This window comes from Erythrolamprus reginae, chromosome 1, assembly GCF_031021105.1.
Source record: "Erythrolamprus reginae isolate rEryReg1 chromosome 1, rEryReg1.hap1, whole genome shotgun sequence".
In the NCBI taxonomy this organism is placed as follows: domain Eukaryota; kingdom Metazoa; phylum Chordata; class Lepidosauria; order Squamata; family Dipsadidae; genus Erythrolamprus; species Erythrolamprus reginae.
In genome coordinates this window covers 418,175,659-418,200,360 of record NC_091950.1, presented here as the reverse complement: position 1 = coordinate 418,200,360, position 24,702 = coordinate 418,175,659, and the positions used below count along the sequence as shown (strand labels likewise).

The following is a 24,702-nucleotide window of genomic DNA, read 5'->3' as shown; positions in this document are numbered from 1 at the left end:
GTATTGAGAGAGCTGAGTCAAAACATCTAAAAGGTTACTCTGGATGGATGGCTCTCATTTGGTTCTATCTACTGATTATCCCCATTTAAAGAACCTGCACCTCCAGAGAGAGAGAGAGTCTGCCCATTTGTCAGAAATGCAAACACACCTCAGCCATAAGCCCCTCATTAGCAAAGTTATTGAGTACTTGAGACATAATTAAACAGAACCAAATTGTCTTTAAATACATGAATTCCAATAAAAGCATTAATTGCTACACTATTTCTACTAGAGAGGAATGGAGAGGGGAAAGATAGCAAAATAAACTAAGACATTTTTGAAGCACAATTCAAAAGAACTTTTTAAGGAAACCTTCCACCTCTTCCTTCCAGCTATGAAATACCACCACACTGCTCCCTCACAAATGGGGTCTACAAATTCTCACAGGCTCTACTACAAGTATCTTTCATGTTCTATTCAATATATTACTTCCCTTTTCAGCAGAATTTTTTTTCTCTTTCTTTAATCTCAGCAAGGACAATCCTGCTCGCTTCTTGGAATGACAGAATTTGCAACAGTTGGTGCATTTAAAATGGTGCGTGTGTGTGAATAGGACAGAGAATGAGCCGGCCTAGCCCGTGTTCTTGCTGAAATATTCCAGCTTCTTGAATTCCTTGCACCAGCCATCCAAAGCAATTAACCTACCTTTAGCAACCAGTCAAGACACTACCAATCTGCATTTAAATAAAACTCCAGAAAAAGGTCAAAACCCTGGCTAGGAAATTCAACTGGATTCCACCAATGAAAGAAACTATGTTATAAAAGAGCATGTTTGCCTCCATCCACCCATCATTTTTTTAATTTAAAAACAAAACCCAAACTGGAGTGTACAAATAACAAGGCCCCTCCCCGAGAGGCACTTTATCACCAATCTGAGTAGGGTTCTATTAGGGGAGCTGGGGTGAAGGCAGAAAAGTTAGCTTGAGGGAGGGGGAAAGGGGGGAGGCATGCCTTGGGCTAGAGCTAATGAGAATGAAAATGAGCTGAGATAAAATAAACACAAGAAATCAAGTTGCTAGTTAGTGCTACCACCTACAGCCACCACCACAAGAACAACAACAAAAATAAAAGGCCTGAGAGAGAAAAGGAGAAAGTTTAGGGGGGGGGGAAATCAAGGTGATAACAAAGGACTGGAGGAGGAAAGCGCTGGGAGAGAAAAGAAGAGTGCAAAACAGACTTGTAAGCAAATCGCCTTGCCAGAAGGAAGGAAGGAGGGGGGAGGCGGCACAGGGAGAATTGGGCGACTCCTGGCTAAGGCCTACTCCAGAGGACTCCTCCAAGCAGAATGCTAAAAATGGCTGCTTTGCTTCCATTCCTCTCTCCCCCCCACCTTCTTTTCCTCCTCTTTGCTGGCGATCTCATCTCTCTCTCTCTCCCCCCCTCCCTCCCGCCCTCCCCCCTTCCTTCCCTTACACGGTTTCTCTCTCGCGATCTGCCCTTCAACGCCTCTTCCCCCCACTTCCCGCCCCCCCTCCAAAAAAAAATCCCCCAAGAAACGCGCGCACACACGCACACACAAAGTAGGCACTCACCAGACAGAAAAGGTTGGAATGGCAATCTTCCAGGCTGGCCCCGTTCGGCACGAAGCAGGAACTCATCCTCACAGCCACAACCCGCACGCCATTATCCCACAAGCCTCCGACAAGAAAGAAAAGACAAGAGACAGGAGCGAGAGAGCGACACACACCACACCAGACCGAGGAGGGAGACACAATCAAAGGGAGGGAGGGAGGGATGGGGCGGTGTGATGGTGGCGGGGGGGGAGGAAGAGCGAGCGAGCGAGAGAACAGAACGGGCCTAATTCCTTTTCTAAAACACACACACACACACGCACTGCAGGGAGAGAAAGAGAAGGGGGTGACGGGGTTGCCCGGAGCAGGAAGAAATAAGCTAACCCTGGGGAAAGGAAGGAAGGAAGGAAAGGCTTTTTTCCCCCCTTCCAAACGAAAGAAATTTCAACGCCTCCCGGCCAGGAAAAGGTATAAAGATAAATCCGCGGAAAGAGGGGAAGGAGGCAGGCAAGGAGAGGGCCAGCGAAGGGAGAGGGGGGGGAGGAAGGGTAGTGAATCCAAAAGGGCTGGCAAAAGGCGAGAGATTTACGATCTTCAGCCAGCCAGCAAGCGAAAGAGAGGAGGGGAAAGGAGGAGGAGGAGGGCGGGTGTGAAGTAATCCAGGAATCAAGCCCCGCCGCTCCCTTTAGCGCCTCGTTTTTCTCCCGTCACCCTGGATTTGCAAGAAAGACACACGGCCACACGCGAAAAAAGGAGAGAAAAGAGCGGCGGCGGGGTGAGCTGAAGACGGCAGGGCCGAGCCTCTCCGCCGTTCTTCTCCGAGCTGCCTCGGGCCTCCCCGGCCGCTGGCCCGGTTGGGACGATCCGAGAGTCCCGCAGGAGGATACTTCCACTTTGGAGTCGGCCCCGTCGCGACGTTCTTTTTTGTAAGCCCCGGTTTCCCTTCGGCTTCTTAAGGGGAAAAGAGTTCGGGTTTTTTTTACGACGTTTGACACAGAAGTCGCGTTGTTGTTTTTCCCCCCAGCTCCACCGCTTTTTAATAAGGAGCCGCCTTGAAAATCTTCCGACTTCCCATGGAAGTGAAATCCAGGGCCGGGTGTTTGGTTTTCCAATCCGGGTGAAAGGAGTCTTCCTTCGTTGGGTTTATTTTATTCTTTTTCTCCCCTTTTCTTTTTGCAAATAGTGGAGTCGAGAGAGGAGGGGGGAGTCAGTTTTCAGGCAGATAATTTCCCCCCACCTCGAATTAAGAGGCTAAAACGCTTTTCCAGAAAATATTCCAGGGGAAAAAAAGAGGAATGGCAATTCTCCGATTCTCTTGCGATGTTTCTAAAAAATAAAAAAGCCCTCCTTGTCCTGGATATAGTGGATCCTTCAAATCTTTGATAAAAGTAACACAATCGGGGTGGATTCTTTGCTTCTCCCCCCCCCAAAAAAACCCCCGAATCTGAAAAGAGGAGAAACCAAATTCGTTTTCTCGCCTTCTGTAAGGCCAAAACCTCTCCGCACACACACAACACACACACTTCCCCAAAAATAACTTTTGGAAAGTGAAGATTTTTTTCCAGATAGGAAGCAACTAATTCAGCTCCCCTTGATTTCCTTTCTGCAAACGGAGGCCGAGAAACTTCCTTTTTTTAAATAAAGAAACGCAAAGGGAGGAAGAAAAAAGGACTGGATCTTCTTCCAAAATGATTATTTTTTAAAAACCCAGAAAAAAAGTAATAGTGAACGGGGCCTCGATTTAGACCTTCCCCGGGTTGTGGGAAGGACGAGAAATTAGGGGGGGGGGGTTCCCCTCTGCCAAGTAATAAGTACTGGAAACAAGTTTTTCTTTCTTCTTTTGGTAATTCCTTTTAACTTCGCTCCTTTGTTTTTTTCCAGGTACTTGAGCAAAAAATAAAATAAAATGCAAGTTTTCTTCCAGACCCCCCCAAACCCTCCCTTCAAGAAAGCAAAAACAGCACCCAATGAAACAACTTCTTCGGACCTGGGGGAAAAAAAGTTGAAAAGAGGGGAAATTCCTCCAGATATTATGTATTTAAAGCTCCAAAACAAAAAGAAAATCTGGAATAAAGTTCTTCCTCTGGCTCTCTCTCCCGGCTTCGGAAACGATGGAGGGGAGAGGAAAAAATAATATCTTCTCCTTTTCAGATATTTTATTTATTGATCCTCCAGAGACGTTTGAGGCGAGAAGCTCCGGCGAGAGGGGTTTGCCTCCCCTCAAAATAATTTATATTTATATTGACTTTTTCCAATATAAATAAACGTCTCGGGCCTCCCCGGAGTAGGAAGACGAAGAGACCCGCGTTGGCCTCTCGTCCTCTTTTTTTCCCCCTCTCTCTCTCTCCTTCTCTTTCTTTCCTAAAAAAAGCAAAAAATTCCTGAGGCGATTTGGGGCTCTGTGGCTTCCTCCCCCGAAGGCTTTTTGACAGGTGAGGACCGAGGAGACGACTTCGGGAGGGAGGAGGGGAAGAAAATAAATCCAGGGCGCGGAGTTTCCTCTTCGCTTCCTCGGCGTCTCTTTTCTCCCCCTCAGCGGTGCCTCTGTCGGCGGCTTCCCAGCCGAGGCATCCTGAGCGCCGGATGCCCTTCTCCGCCTTCCTCCTGCGCAGCCGCCGCCTTCACCGACTCGGCCGTCTCCTTCAGTGGGCCTCTCTCATGCCGTCGTTTCCCCACTTTTCCCTCACAATATTCCGGCTCTGTCGGACGACTCCCCTCCCCTCCGAGCCTTTATTTCGGCCAATATTTTTTTCCTCCCTCAGTGTCGCCTCGCTTCTCTAATGGCGGCCGCGAGCAGGCGAGCGTCGGAAGGGAGCGGACTCCGCCCCTTGCGAGGCCATTGGCCGCCCTCCTCGAGAAGCCTTGCCCATCAACCTGACCTCGGCTCCGCGGATTGGGCAAATGTCCGTCACGTGGGAGAAACCGCTCGTCACTGGCTGGCCGAGGAAGCCGAAAGGGGCGGGGCGGAAGGGCGGCGGTATAAAAACCCCAGAGTCAGAGCCGTCGAAGTGAAGGCGGCTGACGGTAGATGGAGGCGGCCGAAAGGCAGAGGCCGGGATGAGGGGGAAGAGCGAAAGGGAAGACCAGGGAAGCCCGGCGGTCAGCTGGCGTGAATGGCGCCTGAGCAAAGAGCGCCACCTAGAGGGCCGGTGGAGAGAACGCAGGGGGAAAATTCGAGAATTTTTAAATGGATGTTTATACAGTTTTATGTTTACAAAATTTTGTTTTGCTCCTCTTAATTTGCATTTACATTGAAGTCCTATGAAGTGGTTGGCTTGGAATCCAGGCTTTATTTCTCTGATTTCCCTCCCACTGAAATTGAGATGAGATCTTTACTTCCCCCCCCCCTACTTTTCATTACCGGTAATCCTCTTTGATTGACTGCCATGTTCAGTGACGTTTTATAGGATGGTGATGAAAAGGTTCATTTTGCAACATAGTGTCTGGAAAAGCAAAAGAAAGCTGAAGTTAGATCGCAAGCACAGGTGCAGTTTCATTTAGTGACCACTGCTTACGAATTGAGTTACTGCTCCTGATTGTAGTCGCTAAATGAGGCCCACCTTCTATTTCAAACTCAACCCTGACAAGATGGAGTGGCTGTGGGTTCTACCTCCCAAGGACAATTCCATCTGTCTGTCCATTATGGGGGGGAGGACTTCTCACCCCCTCAGAGAGGGCCCGCAACTTAGGTGTCCTCCTTGATCCACAACTGACTTTAGAACATCACCTTTCAATTGTGGCAAGGGGAGGACCCCCTGCTAAAAAATTTAAATGATCATGTGATTGACATTCAGATGCTTGGCAATCAAATCATATTTGTGAGGGTTACAGTGATCATGTGCTCCTTTTGAGACCTCCATTGACAAGCGAAGTCAATGGAGAAGCCCAATTCACTTAACAATCATTTTTTTATTTTGTCCAATACACAATGAGGGTTTTAGTGGGTATATATCTATATACACATAGTAAAATACATGATGAAGGTTATAGAGGAGATACTCATAGTAAAATATATCTAAGAAATAATAGAAAAGAAGATATAGTAATAGAACATATCAATGAAAGAATAGGAGATATAGGAATAGAAGAAAGGTATAGGAGATATAGTAGAGCAATAGGACAGGGGACGGAAGGCACTCTAGTGCACTTGTACTCGCCCTGACTGACTTCTTAGGAATCTGGATAGGTCAACCGTAGATAATCTAAGGGTAAAGTGTTGGGGGTTTGGGGTGACACTATGGAGTCCGGTAATGAGTTCCACGCTTCGACAACTCGGTTACTGAAGTCATATTTATTACAGTCAAGTTTGGAGCGGTTAATATTAAGTTTAAATCTGTTGTGTGCTCTTGTGTTGTTGTGGTTGAAGCTGAAGTAGTCGCCGACAGGCAGGACGTTGCTAACTTAACTGTTATGGCATTAAATGTTTATAGCGTTAGCAATAGCATTTAGATTTATATACCGCTTCACAGTGCTTTACAGCCCTCCCTAAGCAGTTTACAGGGGGGCGCATGAGTGTTGAGAGTCTGCGGAGAGGGACGGCATACAAATCCAATAAATAAATAAATAAATAACTCCGGCCGATGCTCTGAGTGGCTAGACACAGCAGGGTGAATGTGAATGATTGTACTTCGGATAAATGGGATTTTAGAATTTTTTAGGTTTTTTAAATATCTGGACCAGGACCGGGACTCACTGCTCACAGTCACTCATGCCCTCATCACCTCGAGGCTCGACTACTGTAACGCTCTCTACATGGGGCTACCTTTGAAAAGTGTTCGGAAACTTCAGATCGTGCAGAATGCAGCTGCGAGAGCAATCATGGGCTTCCCAAGATATGCCCATGTTACACCAACACTCCGCAGTCTGCATTGGTTGCCGATCAATTTCCGGGCACAATTCAAAGTGTTGGTTATGACCTATAAAGCCCTTCATGGCATCGGACCAGAATACCTCCAGGACCGCCTTCTGCCGCACGAATCCCAGTGACCGGTTAGGTCCCACAGAGTTGCCTTTCTCCGGGTCCCGTCGACTAAACAATGTCGTTTGGCGGGACCCAGGAGAAAAGCCTTCTCTGTGGCGGCCCCGACCCTCTGGAACCAGCTCCCCCCGGAGATTAGAACTGCCCCCACCCTCCTTGCCTTTCGTAAAGTTCTTAAGACCCATCTCTGCCGTCAGCATGGGGAACTGACATATCTCCCCCAGGCCTATACAGTTTATACATGGTATGTTTGTGTGTTTGATTGCTTTTAATAATGAGTTTTTTAGTGTTTTTAAATTATTAGATTTGTTCTTACATTGTTATTGTTATTGTTGTGAGCCGCCTCGAGTCTACAGAGAGGGGCGGCATACAAATCTAATAAATAAAATAAATAATAAATAATTTTTAGATTTATTATATACTTTGTATTGTATTCATTATGTTGTACGCCAGCCTGAGTCAGTTGAGAAAGGTGGCATAGAAATCTAAATAGGTAGGTAGGTAGTCAGATATGTAGATAGAGGGAGAGAGAGAGAGAGAGAGAGAGAGAGAGAGAGAAAGCATATTGCCCCCAACAATCTGGGTCCTCTGTTTCTCTAAGCAACAGAAATTTTGGCCTCAATCGTGGTCATAGGTTGAGGACTATCTCTCTATAAAGAAATTTAAAATTGTGAAGTTTCAAGGGATATTGGTTGAGGGCTTCCAAGAAATTATTTCCCATTCTCTAATTGCTGAGGATAGGTAGATTCTCATTGTCTTCTTTAACAAGGTTTATTGATGAGGTAAAGCTATAAAATTATTGAACAGAAATTTCAATTTCAACAGAACGCAGCCGTGAGAGCCATCGTTGGGCTTCCAAGATTTGCCCATGTTTCTTCAACACTCCGTGGCTTGCATTGGCTGCCGATCAGTTTCCGGTCACAATTCAAAGTGTTGGTCATGACCTTTAAAGCCCTACATGGCATTGGACCAGATTACCTCTGGAACCGCCTGCTACTGCACGAATCCCAGCGACCGATAAGGTCCCACAGAGTTGGCCTTCTCTGGGTCCCGTCAACTAAACAATGTCGTTTGGCGGGCCCCAGGGGAAGAGCCTTCTCTGTGGCAGCCCCGGCCCCCCAGAGATTAGAATTGCCCCCACCCTCCCTGTCCTTCATAAACTACTCAAGACTCATTTGTACCGCCAGACATGGGGGAGTTGAGATATTCCTTCCCCCTAGGCCATTACAAGTTATGCATGGTATGTTTGTGTGTATGTTTGGTTTTATAAATAAGGGTTTTTAGTGTTTTATTATAGGATTGTCACATGTTGTTTTTATCATTGTTGCTAGCTGCCCCGAGTCTACGGAGAAGGGCGGCATACAAATCCAATAAATTATTATTATTATTATTATTATTATTATTATTATTATTATTATTATTATTATTATTCTGTAACTGGACTTATTTTAGAACCCAGTTTATCTTTTTTAATTCATTAGAGCAGAGTTTTTTCCTAATTATTTCTATGAATTAATAAGTTGCATATTCTTTTCCTCAAAAAGAACTACATCATGAATCTTCATCAGGTTCCGTTGATACTATATTTACGCAGAACGTTTTTCTGAGAATGAGCAGTTACAAATGTGAAATAATATGTAAGAAGAGAGACTCCTACATTTTTATGATACTTCCTTTAAAAAAAGCAAACCAGAAACCCCCCTCATTTGCTTGTGTGACCAGACTTTCAGGAAATTCTCTTCTTTAAAGATAAATTATTATACGCAGGTCTTCCTTCAAGCAGAGATTCCTAGTTCAGAGGTCAGATGAAGTGGGAGCTTTAGAGCCGCTTGTCCTAGTGATTTTATCTTTGTTGTTGTTTGTGTGATTGTATATGTATGGGATGTTGGAGTTGTCACAAACAACTAAAGAACTGTCCAACTCTTGGAATGCAGAACTGGATTCCACAGCCCAGCCTGGTGTTAATCACACCCACTCTAAATGACCACGGGCCACATTTGAGAATCAAGCAGATTTTTTTTTAAATCAGATTGTGGCACTTCAAAGTCTGCTTGGCTGCTTCTGGGGGTCCCCTGTTGCTGCTTATTTTGGGGGGCATCAGGGAGACAAACAGAGACTGGACAGTCATCTTTCTGGGATGGTTTAATGTACTCAAAGTGTTGGTTGGTTGGTTATTTATTTATTTATTTATTTATTTATTGTTTGTTTGTTTATTATTTATTTATTTATTGATTGATTGATTGATTGATTGATTGATTGAGTGATTGATTGGATTTGTATGCCGCCCCTCTCCAGAGACTCGGGGCAGCTAACAGCGACAATCAAACAGTGTACAATAGTAATTTGGTATTGATGATTAAAAATCCATTAGTGGTCAGTTTGTTTGTTTGTTTGTTTGTTTGTTTATTTATTAATTTATTAATTAATTTATTCATTCATTCATTCATTCATTCATTCATTCATTTATTTATTGGATTTGTATGCCGCCCCTCTCCAGAGACTCGGGGCAGCTAACAGCAACAATCAAACAGTGTACAATAGTAATTTGGTATTGATTATTAAAAATCCATTAGTATAAAAACCAAACATACAGACATACATACCATGCATAGAATTGTAAAGGCCTAGGGGGAAAGAGGATCTCAGTTCCCCCATGCCTGGCGGCAGAGGTGGGTTTTAAGTTGTTTACGAAAGGCAAGGAGGGTGGGGGCAGTTCTAATCTCTGGGGGGAGTTGGTTCCAGAGGGCTGGGGCCGCCACAGAGAAGGCTCTTCCCCTGGGTCCCGCCAGGCGACATTGCTTAGTTGACGGGACCCAGAGAAGATCCACTCTGTGGGACCTAACTGGTCGCTGGGATTCATGCAGCAGAAGGCGGTCCCTGAGGTAATCTGGTCCGGTGCCATGAAGGGCTTTATAGGTCATAACCAACATTTTGAATTGTGACCGGAAACTGATCGGCAACCAATGCAGACTGCGGAGTGTTGGTGTAACATGGGCATATTTGGGAAAGCCCATGATTGCTCTCGCAGCTGCATTCTGCACGATCTGAAGTTTCCGAACATTTTTCAAAGGTAGCCCCATGTAGAGAGCGTTACAGTAGTCAAGCCTCGAGGTGATGAGGGCATGAGTGACTGTGAGCAGTGACTCCCGGTCCAAGTAGGGTCTCAACTGGTGCACTAGATAATCGGTTTCTTCCAAGGACCGCTGGAGCTGAAGTGCCACCACCTTCTCAACAACCTTCCCCATAAAGGGAAGGTTGGAGACTGGACGGTAGTTATTGAGTATGGCTGGGTCCAGGGAAGGCTTCTTGAGGAGGGGGCGCACAAGTGCCTCCTTATAAGGAGCCGGAAAGGACCCACTCCCCAAAGAGGCATTGACAATCTCCCGGACCCAGCTCCGCGTCACCTCTCGACTGGCCGAAACCAACCAAGAGGGACACGGATCCAGTAGACAGGTGGCGGAACACACAGCTCCAATGGCCTTGTCCACTTCCTTAGGTGTCACCAAGTCAAACCTCTCCCAGACAGATGGACAAAGACATTTAGCCCCAGTCACCTCGACCGACTCGTTGTCAGTTGACTCTGTTTTACAATTGGAGTCGAGGTCCGCTCGAATCCGAGCAATTTTATCAGCGAAAAATGTGTTAAAATCCTCGGCACTACTCTGCAAGGGCTCCCCAACTCCCCCCTGGTTAAGAAGGGAGCGGGTTACCCTGAACAGAGCGGCCGGGTGGGATTCCGCTGAGGCAATCAAGGTGGCATGATACGCGCATCTTGCTGCCTTGAGTGCCACTTTGTAAGTCATAATATGAGCTCTTACAAGTGTTCGATCGGATTCGGACTTACTCTTCCTCCATCGCTTCTCCAGACGTCTCTTCTGGCGTTTCAACTCCCAGAGCTCCTCATTGAACCATGGAGCTCTATGGGGTCTAGTGCCGCGGAGAGGTTGCAGCGGTGCAATTCGGTCAAGAGCCTCCCCTGCAGCCTTGTTCCAGGCCTCAGCCAGAGACTCTGCCGAACTGTGGATGAGTGCATCTGGAAGAGCCCCAAGCGCCTTCTGAAGCCTTCTGGATCCATCAGGCGCCTGGGGCGGAACAACTTAATCGGTTCCGCCTCCCTGCGAGGGAGGATTGGAGCCAGGAAGTCAAGCCGCAGTAGAAAATGGTCTGACCATGACAAAGGCAATACTTCTAAGCCCCTTAATCTCAGACCATTACTCAGTTGCTCAGAGAGGAATACCATGTCGGGTGCGTGCCCCCCCTTATGAGTCGGACCCTGCACTACTTGAGTCAGGTCCATGGCTGCCATGGTGGCCATGAACTCCTGTGCCAGCCCAGAGGATCCGCCGAGCGATGGCAGGTTGAGGTCCCCCAAGACCATAAGCCTAGGGAACTTCACCGCCAGCCCGGCCACCTCCTCAAGCAGCACAGGCAGGGCTGTTGACACGCAGCGGGGAGGCACATAAGTGAGTAACAAGCCCACCTGAACCCCTAGGTCCAACTTCACCAGGAGGGACTCGCAACCCGCAATCTCTGGAGCAATGAGTCTACGCAGGCACAGGCTTTCCCTGGCTATAATAGCCACTCCTCCCCCCCTTCCCTGGGGTCGAGGCTGATGCCATATCCGAAACCCGGCTGGGCAGATTTCAGAGAGAGGAACTCCTCCCTCCGGGCCCAGCCAGGTTTCGGTCACACAAGCCAGGTCGGCCTCCTCATCCAGGATCAAATCCCGGATTAGGAGAGCTTTATTTACTACCGACCTGGCATTGAGTAGCAACAGCTTGAGCCCAGGGCCAGACTTACACTCATCACCAGTGCCTTGAGTTAAGCTCATGGAGCCGGAACAAGGGATCGTTATTAAGCAGTGATCCCTCCTTCCCCTGGAACGGCTAGCTCCATGGCTTCCACCATATCTGCCTCTCCCCAGCAAGACTGGGATATTCTGACCCTCCGCCACCCCAGAGATAAGTGTTCCCCCACCTCCTGCCCTTCCAGTGTCAGGTGTGCCTGAAATTTCATTCATATCATATTCATTCATTTCATACATATTATAATCCCACCCACCCACCCTGTTCCATCTATCACCCCCTTCCCATTCATTTCCATTCACAATATTCCATTCATTCCAATAATTACTAACATAATCCCATTCATTCATACCTAAAAAATAGTTAAAAAATTAAAAATACATAATACATATACCAGAAATATAAAAATAGCCTAAATGTACTAATTAATTATCAATTACTTTAAACTAGTACTGGATGTCAAATTATTAAATATTTTTAAAGACCAAAATACAGGGGGGGGGGGGGGAATCAGTTAAAAATCAATTAGTTAGCAGTTCTTAGATCATCAACAGCTAGGTGGCGCCAGACTCTGAGTCAATTAAGTTCTGGAAAAAGTCCAGCATAAATGTCCAAGTCTTTAAATAATGAGTCCCTGGGGGAAAGAAAGATCTCTTTAGTGCCGTCCGTTGCCACCGCCTGGCACTCCCAGTTTGTAAATTGTGTCTCAAATTATTATTAACTCGGACTCCTGCGTCTCTACAGCTCCCCCGGCTCTCGGTGTTCACTCCGGTCACCCTGTGATAGTTACTGTTCTTACTGGGCAACAACTCCAGTTCTCCACACTCTCCTCTCACCGCGATCCCGCACAGTCTCTCAGTAATGTCGAACAGCCTCAGAACAGCTCCTCGCCCTCTCCTCAGCCTCGGCCATCCTTCTCTCTCTGCAGTAACCTCCTTTCCCTTGATAATGACAGTCCCCTTGGTAATGACAGCTCTAGTATAATCCTTCACTCCGACGGCTCCAACAGTCCCTCCGATGCCAGGCACCCCCACCATTTGGCGCCACAGCCTCCCAGGTCTGTCTGTCCGTCTGTCTGTCTGTCAATCTTGGTCTTAAGGCCCAGCTCTCACTCTCTGCTACTCGTTTGCTTGCGGTGGCCACACGATTAAATGGTGGCCGCCATTTTCTGAATCCCAGCTGATCGAGTTCGGCAGCGAAGGGATGATCAGGAATGCCACGGGGAGCTAAAGCACATAGCATACAGCTCTTCCGAGGCATACAGGTCTTTTCTCTGGCTTGATCTTACAGCCCAGTTCTCAGTCTCTGTCCCTTGATCACTAGCGGCAGTTTACGGCGGTTGCAGAATTAGATGGCAGCCGCCATTTTCCGAGTTACAGCTGATCGAGTTCCGATGTCTTCATTATAAATAGTGTTATTTTCTCTCAGACCGTTATATTTCACACTGCTTATCTTGAAGTTTAAAAAATTTACCACAGGAGGCTGAACATCCATGGGACACAATGGGACAGAATAGTACAGGAGCAGCTCAGTAATGATGGCAGTTGGGATTGGAATTTCCGTTATGACCTATAAAGCTCTTCATGGCATCGGACCAGAATATCTCCGGGACCGTCTTCTGCCGCATGAATTCCAGCGACTGATTAGGTCCCACAGAGTTGGCCTTCTCCGGGTCCCGTCGACTAAACAATGTCGTCTGGCGGGTCCCAGGGGAAGAGCCTTCTCTGTGGCGGCCCCGACTCTCTGGAACCAGCTCCCCCCGGAGATTAGAACTGCCCCCACCCTCCTTGCCTTCCGTAAACTCCTTAAAACTCACCTCTGCGGTCAGGCATGGGGGAATTGAGGCATTCCCCCCTCCCCTGGGCCTATACAATTTATGTATGGTATGTCTGTGTGTATTAAAATTTATTAGATTTGTTGTGAATTGTTTTATTATATGTTGTGAGCCGCCCCGAGTCTATGGAAAGGGGCGGCATACAAATCAAATAAATAAATAAATCCTGCATTGAGTAGGAGGTTGGACCCGATGACCCTCGAGATCCCTTCCAACTCTATGATTCTATGATTCATCCAGGTCATGGTTGTCCCAAAGGTGCTTTCCCCCCCTCTTTGTTTCTTGTTTTATTTCTTTGAAGATGTTTCACTTCTCATCTAAGAAGCTTCTTCAGCTCTGACTGGATGGTGGGGAATGGAACCACTCTTTCTCATTTTCTTATTATTCTATTTTCTCCAAAAGGGAGAAGGGGGGACTTTATTTTTAATTATTGTACCTTTTTTTAAAAATTCTCATTTATTTACTTGTAGCACCTCAATCTTGGCACCAAGAATTCCAGATGGCCTGCGTAATATTACATTGCTTCTAGTTTTGTCCCATTTTCCAGTTAGGCTATAAAAGCTCAGTTCTAGAATCAGGCAATGGGTGAAATTGGGGCTGATTAATAAGAGCAATGAGTCCGCTTACAGAAACAAAGTACACTGCTCAAAAAAAAATAAAGGGAACACTTAAACAACACAACATAACTCCAAGTAAATCAAACTTCTGTGAAATCAAACTGTCCACTTGGGAAGCAACACTGATTGACAGTCAATTTCACATGCTGTTGTGCACATTCAACTTTGTACAGAACAAAGGATTCAATGAGAATATTCATTCAGATCTAGGATGTGTTCTTTGAGTGTTCCCTTTATTTTTTGAGCAGTATACAAGGGCTGACATTGGGGTGAAAAGAAAATAATCTTACACTTAACACCCCAAAAACTAAAGAACTGATCATTGACTTCAGGAAGAAGAAAGATGGACATTTACCATTGTACATAAACGGTGAAGAGGTTGAAAGGGTTGGTAGTTTTAAATTTCTGGGTAGAAACATAGAAACATAGAAGACTGACGGCAGAAAAAGACCTCATGGTCCATCTAGTCTGCCCTTATACTCTTTCCTGTATTTATCTTAGGATGGATATATGTTTATCCCAGGCATGTTTATATTCAGTTACTGTGGATTTACCAACCACGTCTGCTGGAAGTTTGTTCCAAGGATCTACTACTCTTTCAGTGAAATAATATTTTCTCATGTTGCTTTTGATCTTTCCCCCAACTAACTTCAGATTGTGTCCCCTTATTCTTGTGTTCACTTTCCTATTAAAAACACTTCCCTCCTGGACTTTATTTAACCCTTTAACATATTTAAATGTTTCGATCAAATGGCGGGGCAAATGGCGGCGAGTGGGACAAAAGGTGGCGGGCAGTGGCAGGACAGAGTGGGTGCATAGGTGAGTCTTTAGACTGATATGGAAGGTGAGGAGGGTGGGAGCAGTATGAATCTCTGGAGGGAGCTGATTTCAGAGGGCTGGAGCCCCCACAGAGAAGGCTCTTCCTCTAGGTCCTGCTAAATGACATTGCCTAGTTGTTGTTGTTGTTATTATTATTGTTGTTGTTGTTATTATTATTATTATTATTATTTATTAGATTTGTATGCCGCCCCTTCCCGAGGACTCGGAGAGTCTCACAACAACAATAGATACAATAAAACACAAATCCAATATAAGCTATATTAAAAACCCCATTATTATAAAAAACTAACAACTCTAAAACAATCATACTAATTTCATATGTTGAGTTAGGAAAGGTAAGGGGAGAAATCAATCCACCCATGGTTGGCGGTATAGATGGGCCTTCAACATCTTACGGAAGGCAAGGAGGATGGGGGCAATTCGAATCTCAGGGGGGAGTTGATTACAGAGGACCGGGGCCGCCACAGAGAAGGCTCTTCCCCTAGGTCCCGCCAGACGACATTGTTTAGTCAACGGGACCCGGAGAAGGCCGACTCTGTGGGACCTAATCGGCCGCTGGGATTCGTGCGGCAGAAGGCGGTCCCGGAGATATTCTGGTCCGATGCCATGTAGGGCTTTATAGGTCACAAGTAACAACCAATGGAAATTAATCCAGGAGAGAAACAACCTAGAATTAAGGAGAAATTTCCTGACAGAACGAAGAGTGGAACAGCTTGCCACCAGAAGTTGTGGATGCTCCAACACTGGAGCATAAGACTGTATGCAATATATACTGCTCAAAAAAATAAAGGGAACACTTAAACAACGCAATATAACTCCAAGTACATTAAACTTCTGTGAAATCAAACTGTCCACTTAGGAAGCAACACTGATTGACAATCAATTGGACCTAACCAATCACTGGGATTCATGTGTGTGGCAACAAGCGGTCCCGCAAGTAGTCTGGTCCAATGCCCTGTAGGGCTTTATAGGTCAGACCCAACACTTTGAATTGTGACTGGAAACCAATTGGCAGTGCAACCAATTACAATGCAATGTGTAAGACAGAGCATTTGTTGGTTGAGATTTGAAGTTGCCAATTGTTTGACCATTCTAATAGATCAGTGTTTCCCAACCTTGGCCACTTGAAGATATCTGGACTTCAACTCCCAGAATTCCCCAGCCAGCATTTGCTGCCTGGGGAATTCTGGGAGTTGAAGTCCAGATATCTTCAAGTGGCCAAGGTTGGGAAACACTGTAATAGATGGTCAAGGTCTTTTTGAAGGGTAGCGGCATTGTCAGTGGTGCTAAGTAGTTTAACATCGTCGGCACCAACCCTGACACCCCATCTTTCCATTCTGCACCTTCAGGAAATCTAGACTGTTGTTTCCTGAGGAGACAGCCCTGCCTGATTTTTATTTTATTTATTTATTTTGTCCAATACACAATAAGGGTTTTAGTGAGTATCAATATACACATAGTAAAATACATGATGAAGGTTATAGAGGAGATACTCATAGTAAAATATATCTAAGAAATAATAGAAAATAATATATAGGAATAGAATATATAGGAATAGAATATATAGAATATATAGAATATAGGAATAGAATATAGGAATAGAATATATATATACATACATACATACATACATACATACATACATACACACATACACACACACACACACACATATATATATATACATACATACATACATACATACATACATACATACATACACATACATATACATACATATATAGGAATAGAATATATCAATGAAAGAATAGAAGAAGAGATATAGGAGATATAGGAGAGTAATAGGACAGGGGACGGAAGGCACTCTAGTGCACTTGTACTCGCCCCTTACTGACCTCTTAGGAATCTGGATAGGTCAACCGTAGATAATCTAAGGGTAAAGTGTTGGGGGTTTGGGGATGACACTATAGAGTCCGGTAATGAGTTCCACGCTTCGACAACTCGGTTACTGAAGTCATATTTTTTACAGTCAAGTTTGGAGCGGTTAATATTAAGTTTAAATCTGTTGTGTGCTCTTGTGTTGTTGTGGTTGAAGCTGAAGTAGTCGCCGACAGGCAGGATGTTGCAGCATATGATCTTGTGGGCAATACTTAGATCTTGTTTAAGGCGTCTTAGTTCTAAACTTTCTAGGCCCAGGATTGAAAGTCTAGTCTCATAGGGTATTCTATTTCGAGTGGAGGAGTGAAGGGCTCTTCTGGTGAAGTATCTTTGAACATTTTCAAGGGTGTTAGTGTCTGAGATGCGATATGGGTTCCAAACAGATGAGCTGTATTCGAGGATGGGTCTGGCAAAAGTTTTGTAAGCTCTAGTAAGTAGTGTGAGATTGCCAGAGCAGAAGCTACGTAGGATTAGGTTTACAACTCTTGAAGCCTTCTTGGCTATATTGTTGCAGTGGGCTTTGGCACTTAAATCTTTTGTTATTAGTATACCAAGGTCTTTAACCGAGTGGGGATTATCTGTGATAATTTGATTATTCAGTTCCTATTTGGAGTTTAGATTTTTCTTCCCAATGTGTAGGACAGAGCATTTGCTAGTTGAGATTTGGAGTTGCCATGTGTTAGACCACTCAGAAACAGCGTCAAGGTCTTTTTGGAGAGTAGTTGTGTTATCGGTGGTGTTGAAGAGTTTTACATCATCGGCGAAGAGGACACAGTTGCTTGTGATGTAATCGCAAAGGTCATTGATGTAGAGAATGAAGAGCGTTGGTCCCAGTACACTACCTTGGGGAACACCGCTTTTAACTGGGACAGGGGTGGATATGGTGCTTCCTATTTTGACCACTTGTTGTCTGTTTGACAGGAATGCTGTAATCCATCTGTGGAGGGATCCTGAGATGCCATAGGATTTGAGTTTTAGGAGTAGTTTGTCGTGGACCACTAAATCAAAGGCTTTGCAGAAGTCAATATAAATTGCATCTGTAAATTTCCCTTGATCTAGATGAGTTGTCCATATATTTTTGCAGTGGAGGAGCTGCAGGTTGCTGGATAGTTTTTTTCTGAAACCAAATTGTTTGTTAGAGAGCAAATTATTAGTTTCTAAATGGAGAGTAATTGATTTGTTTATAATTGATTCCATGACTTTGCATGGGATGCAGCATAGTGAAATTGGTCTGTAGTTATCTACAAGAGAGGGGTCTCCTTTTTTGAAGATGGGGATGACCATTGCTTTCGACCATAGCTTAGGAAGTGTGCTGGTTCTGAAGGATTTTTCAAAAATTATGCTTAGTGGTTCAGCTATGGCAGAAGAGAGCTTTTTTAGGAAGTATGCACATAGACCATCTGGTCCGACTGATAGAGAAGGTTTAAGGTCATGTAATGCTTTTTCAACTTGGTCTTCAGTGAAGTCTACTTGGGTTAAGTCGTTGAGGGAGTTTGAGGTGCGATTGATGAAATTGGGGGATGAGCCATTGCTGTTAACAAAGACAGAGCCAAAGAAAGAGTTGAAGAGGTTGGCTTTGGATGAATCATCATGGTATTCTTTGTTGTTGGGTCCTTTGAGAGGTGGGATTGGTCTAGAGTCTTTGAGTTTATTGTTGACAAAGTTGTAGAAAGCTCTATTAGATTTGGTGCGTAGGAGGTTTTCCTCTTGTTTGCTGTAGTAGTTAAGGTATTCTGCTTTTATTTGATTGCAAATGCTTTTATATCGGCTTTTGAAGTTGGAAACTTGTCTTTTTTTGTTTTTCCTCCAGAGATATTTTTTTCTTGTTTGTAATTTTCTTATTGAGATGGGGAGGTTATTTTTTTTAGTTATGGTACATGTTAGAGGTACATGAAGTCTGATAATAATTTTCATTTCGAATAGGAATGTGTTGTAGAGGTCATCAGTAGTGTAGCATTCAGAGAATAGAGTTTTCCAGTTTAATGTTGAGAGGTGATTGCCAAGTTCTGTTTGTTTCAATGATCTCTTTGCAAAGGGTTGAATTTCTCCTTGGGGATAACGGGACTTAATAACACTCCAAACAAAGGCTTTATGTTGCATGCCGAGATAATTACTCTTAGCAACCAAAGTGCCACTTTGAAACTTTGGGGCGTCTCGTGTGCGAGTGTGCACTTGTGCGTTTGAGAATGTTAAGCGGGCGGAGGAAGAAGTGGGGCCAAGATCCTCTTCCTAGTTGCCCCCCCCCCCCGGTCACCACATATCAGAAATTTTGGGGGGTTTTGTTGATAGGAAAATTCTGTGCATTCTAAAATACGTTCTTGTTCCCACCAGGAACTACATTTCAGCAGGACAGTTCCACTTTTTGATCATTTGTTCTAAATCACTTCTCTCTTTGTTTAGCGGACATGATAGCAGTCTACAAGTATACGAGGGGATGTCACAGAGAGGAGGGGATCACTTTATTCTTTAGGGCACCAGAGTGCCGGACAAGGAACAACCGCTGAAAGCTGACCAAGGAGAGATTCAACATGGAGATAAGGAGGAACTTCCTGACGGTCAGAGCAATCAACCAATGGAACAACCTACCAGCGGACGTTGTGAACTCCAACACTCTGGACATTTTTAAGAGAAGATTGAACTACCACTTGACTGGTGTACTATAGGGTTCCTGCTTGGGCAGGGGGTTGAACTCGATGGCCTTCATGGTCCCTTTCAACTCTAACAGTAAGTAAGTAGGTAGGTAGGTAGATAGGTAGATAGGTAGATAGATAGATAGATAGATAGATAGATAGATAGATAGATAGATAGATAGATAGATAGATAGATAGATAGATAGATAGATAGATAGATAGATTTCCACCCATTGCTTCTTGTTCTACCCTCAGATGCTTTGGAAAATAGCTTGACTCCCTCTTCTTTGTGGCAACCTCTGAGTTATTGGAACACTGCTATCATGTCTCCCCTGGTCCTTCTTTTCATTAAACTAGACATACAGAGTTCCCACAACCATTCTTCATATCTTTTAGCCTCCAGTCCCCTAATCATCTTTGTCGCTCTTCTCTGCAATCTTTCTAGAGTCTCAACATCCTTTTTGCATCGTGGTGACCAAATTTAACAAATGTCTCACTGAGCAAGAGAAATTTTGTTGGTGGTTGTACGTTGAGGGATGTGTTGGTCATTACCTATAAAGCCCTTCATGGCACCGGACCAGGGTATCTACGAGACCGCCTTCTGCCGCATGAATCCCAGCGACCGGTTAGGTCCCACAGAGTGGGCCTACTCCGGGTCCTGTCAACAAAACAATGTCGTTTGGCGGGGCCCACGGGAAAAGCCTTCTCTGTGGCGGCCCCGGCCCTCTGTAACCAACTCCCCCCCGGAGATTAGAATTGCCCCCACCCTCCTTGCCTTTCGTAAGCTCCTTAAAACCCACCTCTGCCGTCAGGCATGGGGGAACTGAGATATTCTTTCCCCCTAGGCCTTCGCAATTTATGCATGTTATGTTTGTTTGTAGGGATGTTTGGTTTTTACAATAAGGGTTTTTAGTTGTTTTAGTATTGGATTTATATGATGTTTTTTATTACTGTTGTTAGCCGCCCCGAGTCTACGGAGAGGGGTGGCATACAAATCCAATAAATAATAATAATAATAATACCTGTAATGTTCCTGCAACCGTTCTTCATATCGTATGTCTTAGCCTCCAGTCCCCTAATTCTCTTTGTTGATCTTCTCTGCACTTTTTCTAAAGTCTCTACATCCTTTTTGCATCGTGGCGACCAAAACTGAATGCATTATTCCAAGTGTGGCCTTACCAAGGCCTTATAAAATGGTATTAACACTTCACATGATCTTGATTCTCTCCCTCTGTTGATGCAGCCTAGAACTGTGTTGGCTTTTTTGACATGGTTAGACAGCCTCTTCCTGAAAACCTCACAAAGGCAAGTCGCCCCCACCCCATCGTGAGAGATTACCTGGGAAAAGGAAGCTATGAACCATCAACCACAAACGTAAAGATGCACCTAGACAGCCAGAGACGGTAGGTGAGTCAGTGGTAGGGTATGACATAAACGGTGACTCAGCCCAGGTGATGAGAAATTTGACAGAAAGACTTTTGAATCATTCCAAATGACTCCAGCTTCATGAGAAATTGACCCAGGGGCTCTTGGGGCCAAAGACAGGTTTTATTTTATATCTGCTGTTACAATACAAGAAAGGATGTGGAGAGTCTACAAAGAATGCAGAGAAGAGCAACAAAGATGATTAAGGGAGTGAAAGCTAAAATATAGAAGGAATGGTTGCCAGAATTTGGGGTGTCTTTAATGTAAAGGACTGGGGTGATAGGAAGAGCAGTCTTCCAATATTTGATGGGCTTCCACACTTCAAAAGAGACATTGAAACTCTGGAGAAGGTGCAAAAAAGAGCAACCAAAATGATCAGGGGTCTAGAAACCAAGACTTATGAAGAGAGACTGCGGGAACTGGGCATGGATAGCGTAGAGAAAAGGAGGGCCAGAGCGGACATGATAGCTGTATACAGGTATATGAGGGGTTGCCACAAAGAGGAGGGGATCACTTTATTCTCCATGGCACCAAAGGGCCGGACGAGGAACAATGGCTGGAAGCTGACCAAGGAGAGATTCAACCTGGAAATAAGGAAGAACTTCCTGACGGTCAGAACGATCAACCAGTGGAACAACCTACCAGCGGACGTTGTGAACTCCAATACTCTGGACATTTTTAAGAGGAAATTGGACTGCCATTTGGCTAGGATGCTATAGGGTTCCTGCTTAGGCAGGGGGTTGAACTTGATGACCCGCATGGTCCCTTCCAACTCTAACAATAAATTAATTAATTAATTAAGAAGAGGGAACAACTTAGAACAGTGATGGTGAACCTTTTTTTCCTCGGGTGTCAAAAAAGTGTGTGAGCATGCTATCGCGCATGCACGAGTGCCCACACCCATAATTCAATGGTGGGGAGGGCGAAAACAGCTCCCCCCCCCCGGAAGACTTCTGGAGGCCAGAAACGGCCTGTTTCCCAACTTCTGGTGGGCCCAGTAGGCTCCTGTTTTCCCCTTCCCAAGCTCCAAAGGCTTCCCTGGAGCCAGGGAAGGATTTAAAAAACCCTCCCCCATCCCCCAGGAAGTTCTCTGGAAGCCAAAAACGGCCTCCCAGAGCCTCTGTATGAACCAAAACTCAGCTGGCCAGCATACATGTTGGAGCTGAGCGAGGGCAACAGCTCGCGTGCCAGCAGATATGGTTCTGTGTGCCACCTATCCCACCCGTGCCATAGGTTTGCCATCAGACTTAGAACTATACCTTACGTCTGACTTAAATGTAGTACATAAAATTATCTGCTACAATGTGAATGACTACTTCAGCTTCAAACAGAACAATACACAACACAAGCCCTTCATGGCACCGGACCAGATTATCTCAGGGACCGCCTTCTGCTGCACGAATCCCAGCGACCAGTTAGGTCCCACAGAGTGGGTCTTCTCCGGGTCCCGTCAACTAAACAATGTCACTTGGCAGGACCCAGGGGAAGAGCCTTTTCTGTGGCGGCCCCGGCCCTCTGGAACCAATTCCCCCCAGAGATTAGAATTGCCCCCACCCTCCTTGGCTTTCGTAAGCTGCTTAAAACCCACCTCTGCCGCCAGGCATGGGGGAACTGAGATACTCTTTCCCCCTAGGCCCTTACAATTTTATGCATGGTATGTCTGTATGTATGTTTGGTTTTTATAATAATGGGTTTTTAACTGTTTTTAGTATTGGATTATTATTATATGCTGTTTTATTATTGCTGTTAGCCGCCCCGAGTCTCCAGACAGGGGCGGCATACAAATCCAATAAAAATAAATAAATAAATAATAAACACAAGAACATAATAGATACAAACGTAGGGTAAACCGCTGCTAACTCCACTGCAGAAATTACGACTTCAGCAACAGAGTGGTCAATGCCTGGAATACACTACCTGACTCTGTAGTTTCCTCCCCAAACTCCCACAATTTTAACCTTAAACAGTCTACTGTTGACCTGACTCAATAATGGGCAGCCAACTGTGGGTGTGGCTTACTTTGTGGGTGTGGCATAATGGTCATGTGACTGGGTAGGAGTGGCTTGCCGGCCATGTGATCAGGTGGGAGTGGCTTGAACGATCATCATCGTTCAATTGAACTGTTAAGTCCTCAACTTACAACCTTACCTGTGTTGCTCGCTGGGGTGACAATTGGCATCGCGTTTCCTGCGCTCTCCTTCCTGGGTCGCCCCCACCAGCTCAGGCTGGACAGCTAGGCGAACGGGTGCTGCCAGAAGCATAAATGCTGCCAGCACCGCTTCCACCCACACCTTCTGCTTGCACCTCAGGCGAGAGATGGCTGCAGGAGGCTGGAGGGGAGCCAGGCAGAAGAGAGGGAAGCTCATCCGAGGCCAGGAAGGAGGAAAGAGGAAAAAAGCAAGGAGCCCAGATGCAGCAGCAGCAGCAGCAGCAGAGGAAAAAAGGAGAGCTGAGCCAAGACCAGTAATCCAGGAAGTGACAGCCGCCAATCAGCTGGACCTGCGCACGCATCTTCATTTCCACCGGTGGAACTGCGTCCCACCCCGTCCTGCCTGCTGCTCATCTGTGACCTCACCCGATTCCTAAGAGGTCTGTGAGGGGCGTGCATAAGGGCACCAGTGTGCCATTGGTGAGCCGTTGTAATCCACCCCGAGTCCTTGGAGAGGGGCAGCATAGAAATCCAATTAATAGTAATAATAATAATAATAATAATAATAATAATAATAATAATAATAATAATAATAATGAGCCAGGGTGGCGCAGCAGGTAGAGTGCTGTACTGCAGGCCACTGAAACTGACTTGTAGATCTGAAGGTCAGCGGTTCAAATCTTATCACCGGCTCAAGGTTGACTCAGCCTTCCATCCTTCCGAGGTGGGTAAAATGAGGACCCGGATTGTGGGGGCAATAGGCTGGCTCTGTTAAAAATGTGCTATGGCTAACATGTTGTAAACTGCCCTGAGTCTAAGGAGAAGGGCGGCATAAAAATCGAATGAATGAATAAATAAATTAATAATAATAATAATAATCCCTGTTCTAATGTCCCCTTCATGGAGGAGTTCCAATTTACCACCGCTACCGATGCTGATACTCGCATAGCTCTGCGTAACTGGCCGGCGCACAGTCGTATTGGAGCGAGAGTTGGCTTCTGCGCATGTGCAGAGAGCAAATATCGTGAGAAGATAGATAAATCCACAGTAGATGGTAGATAAATCCACAGTAACTGAATTTAAACACGCCTGGGATAAACATAGATCCACCCTAAGATAAAATATAGGAAATAGTATAAGGGCAGACTAGATGGACCGTGAGGTCTTTTTCTGCCGTCAGACTTCTGTGTTTCTATGTTTCTATGTAAGATGTGCAGGCATGCAAGATGCCAACATTTTGCATGCATGTGAATCCTCTCGCGAGATTTTGCTTCCTGCGCAGAAGCCAAATCTTGCTCCGACTTCCCCCCACCCCCCGGTCACTCAGAGCTTCACGCACAGATCAATTTCCGGAAGATCGGCTTCATCCCACCGCAGCCATCCCCGAAAGGAGCACCACAAAAAACCTGCAAAACCTCTTCGAACCAGAAACGGGGCTAGGCCACGCCCCCTCCAGCTCCCTCTCATTTTTAATCTCATCCATCTTTGAGGTGACAGAACGTAATCGGCAGCTTAACTGTAACCTATAGAAGAGCCATTTTTTAAAAAAAAGTTAAGTTGCGGGAGTGGCCGCCGACTGGCCTTGCCGATTTCACAACTCCTCACTTGAACTTCCTTTCTAACAGCGATCGCGAGAGAGACACAGAGAGAGACAGAGAGGGGGAGACAGAGAGAGATATGAAGGAAAGAAGGAAAGGAAGGAAGGAGAGAGAAAGAAAAGAGAAAGAAAGGAGAGAGGAAGGAAAGAAAAAAGGAAGGAAGGGAAGAAAGAAGAAAGAAGAGAAAGAAAGGAAGGCGAGAGAGAGAAAGAAAGAAGGAAGGAAAAGAAGGAATGAAGGAAAAAAGAAAGGAGAGAAAATAGAGAGAGAAAGGAAGGAGAGAGAAAGGAAGGAAAGAAAGAAGGAAAGGAAGAAAGGAGCAAGCAAGCAAGCAAAGAAAGAAAGACCAAGCAAAAAACCCTGCAAAGTTGTTGTCC

The 24,702-nt window shown here is 45.4% G+C and overlaps 1 protein-coding gene across 5 annotated transcripts in view; it reads right to left on the bottom strand.

Annotated features, from left to right (window-relative positions):
- MED13 (mediator complex subunit 13) overlaps positions 1-4,329 on the bottom strand; it is a 246,874-nt gene extending 242,545 nt beyond the window's left edge. For all 5 annotated transcript variants that reach the window (XR_011557594.1, XR_011557595.1, XM_070735377.1 and 2 more), the window contains exon 1: positions 1,572-4,329. Coding sequence is in view for 3 of the 5 variants with exons in the window: in XM_070735377.1 (XP_070591478.1) it covers positions 1,572-1,637 (66 nt within the window). In the remaining 2 variants the exon portion in view is untranslated. The remainder of the gene's footprint in view (positions 1-1,571) is intronic.
- Positions 4,330-24,702: the final 20,373 nt, after the last annotated feature.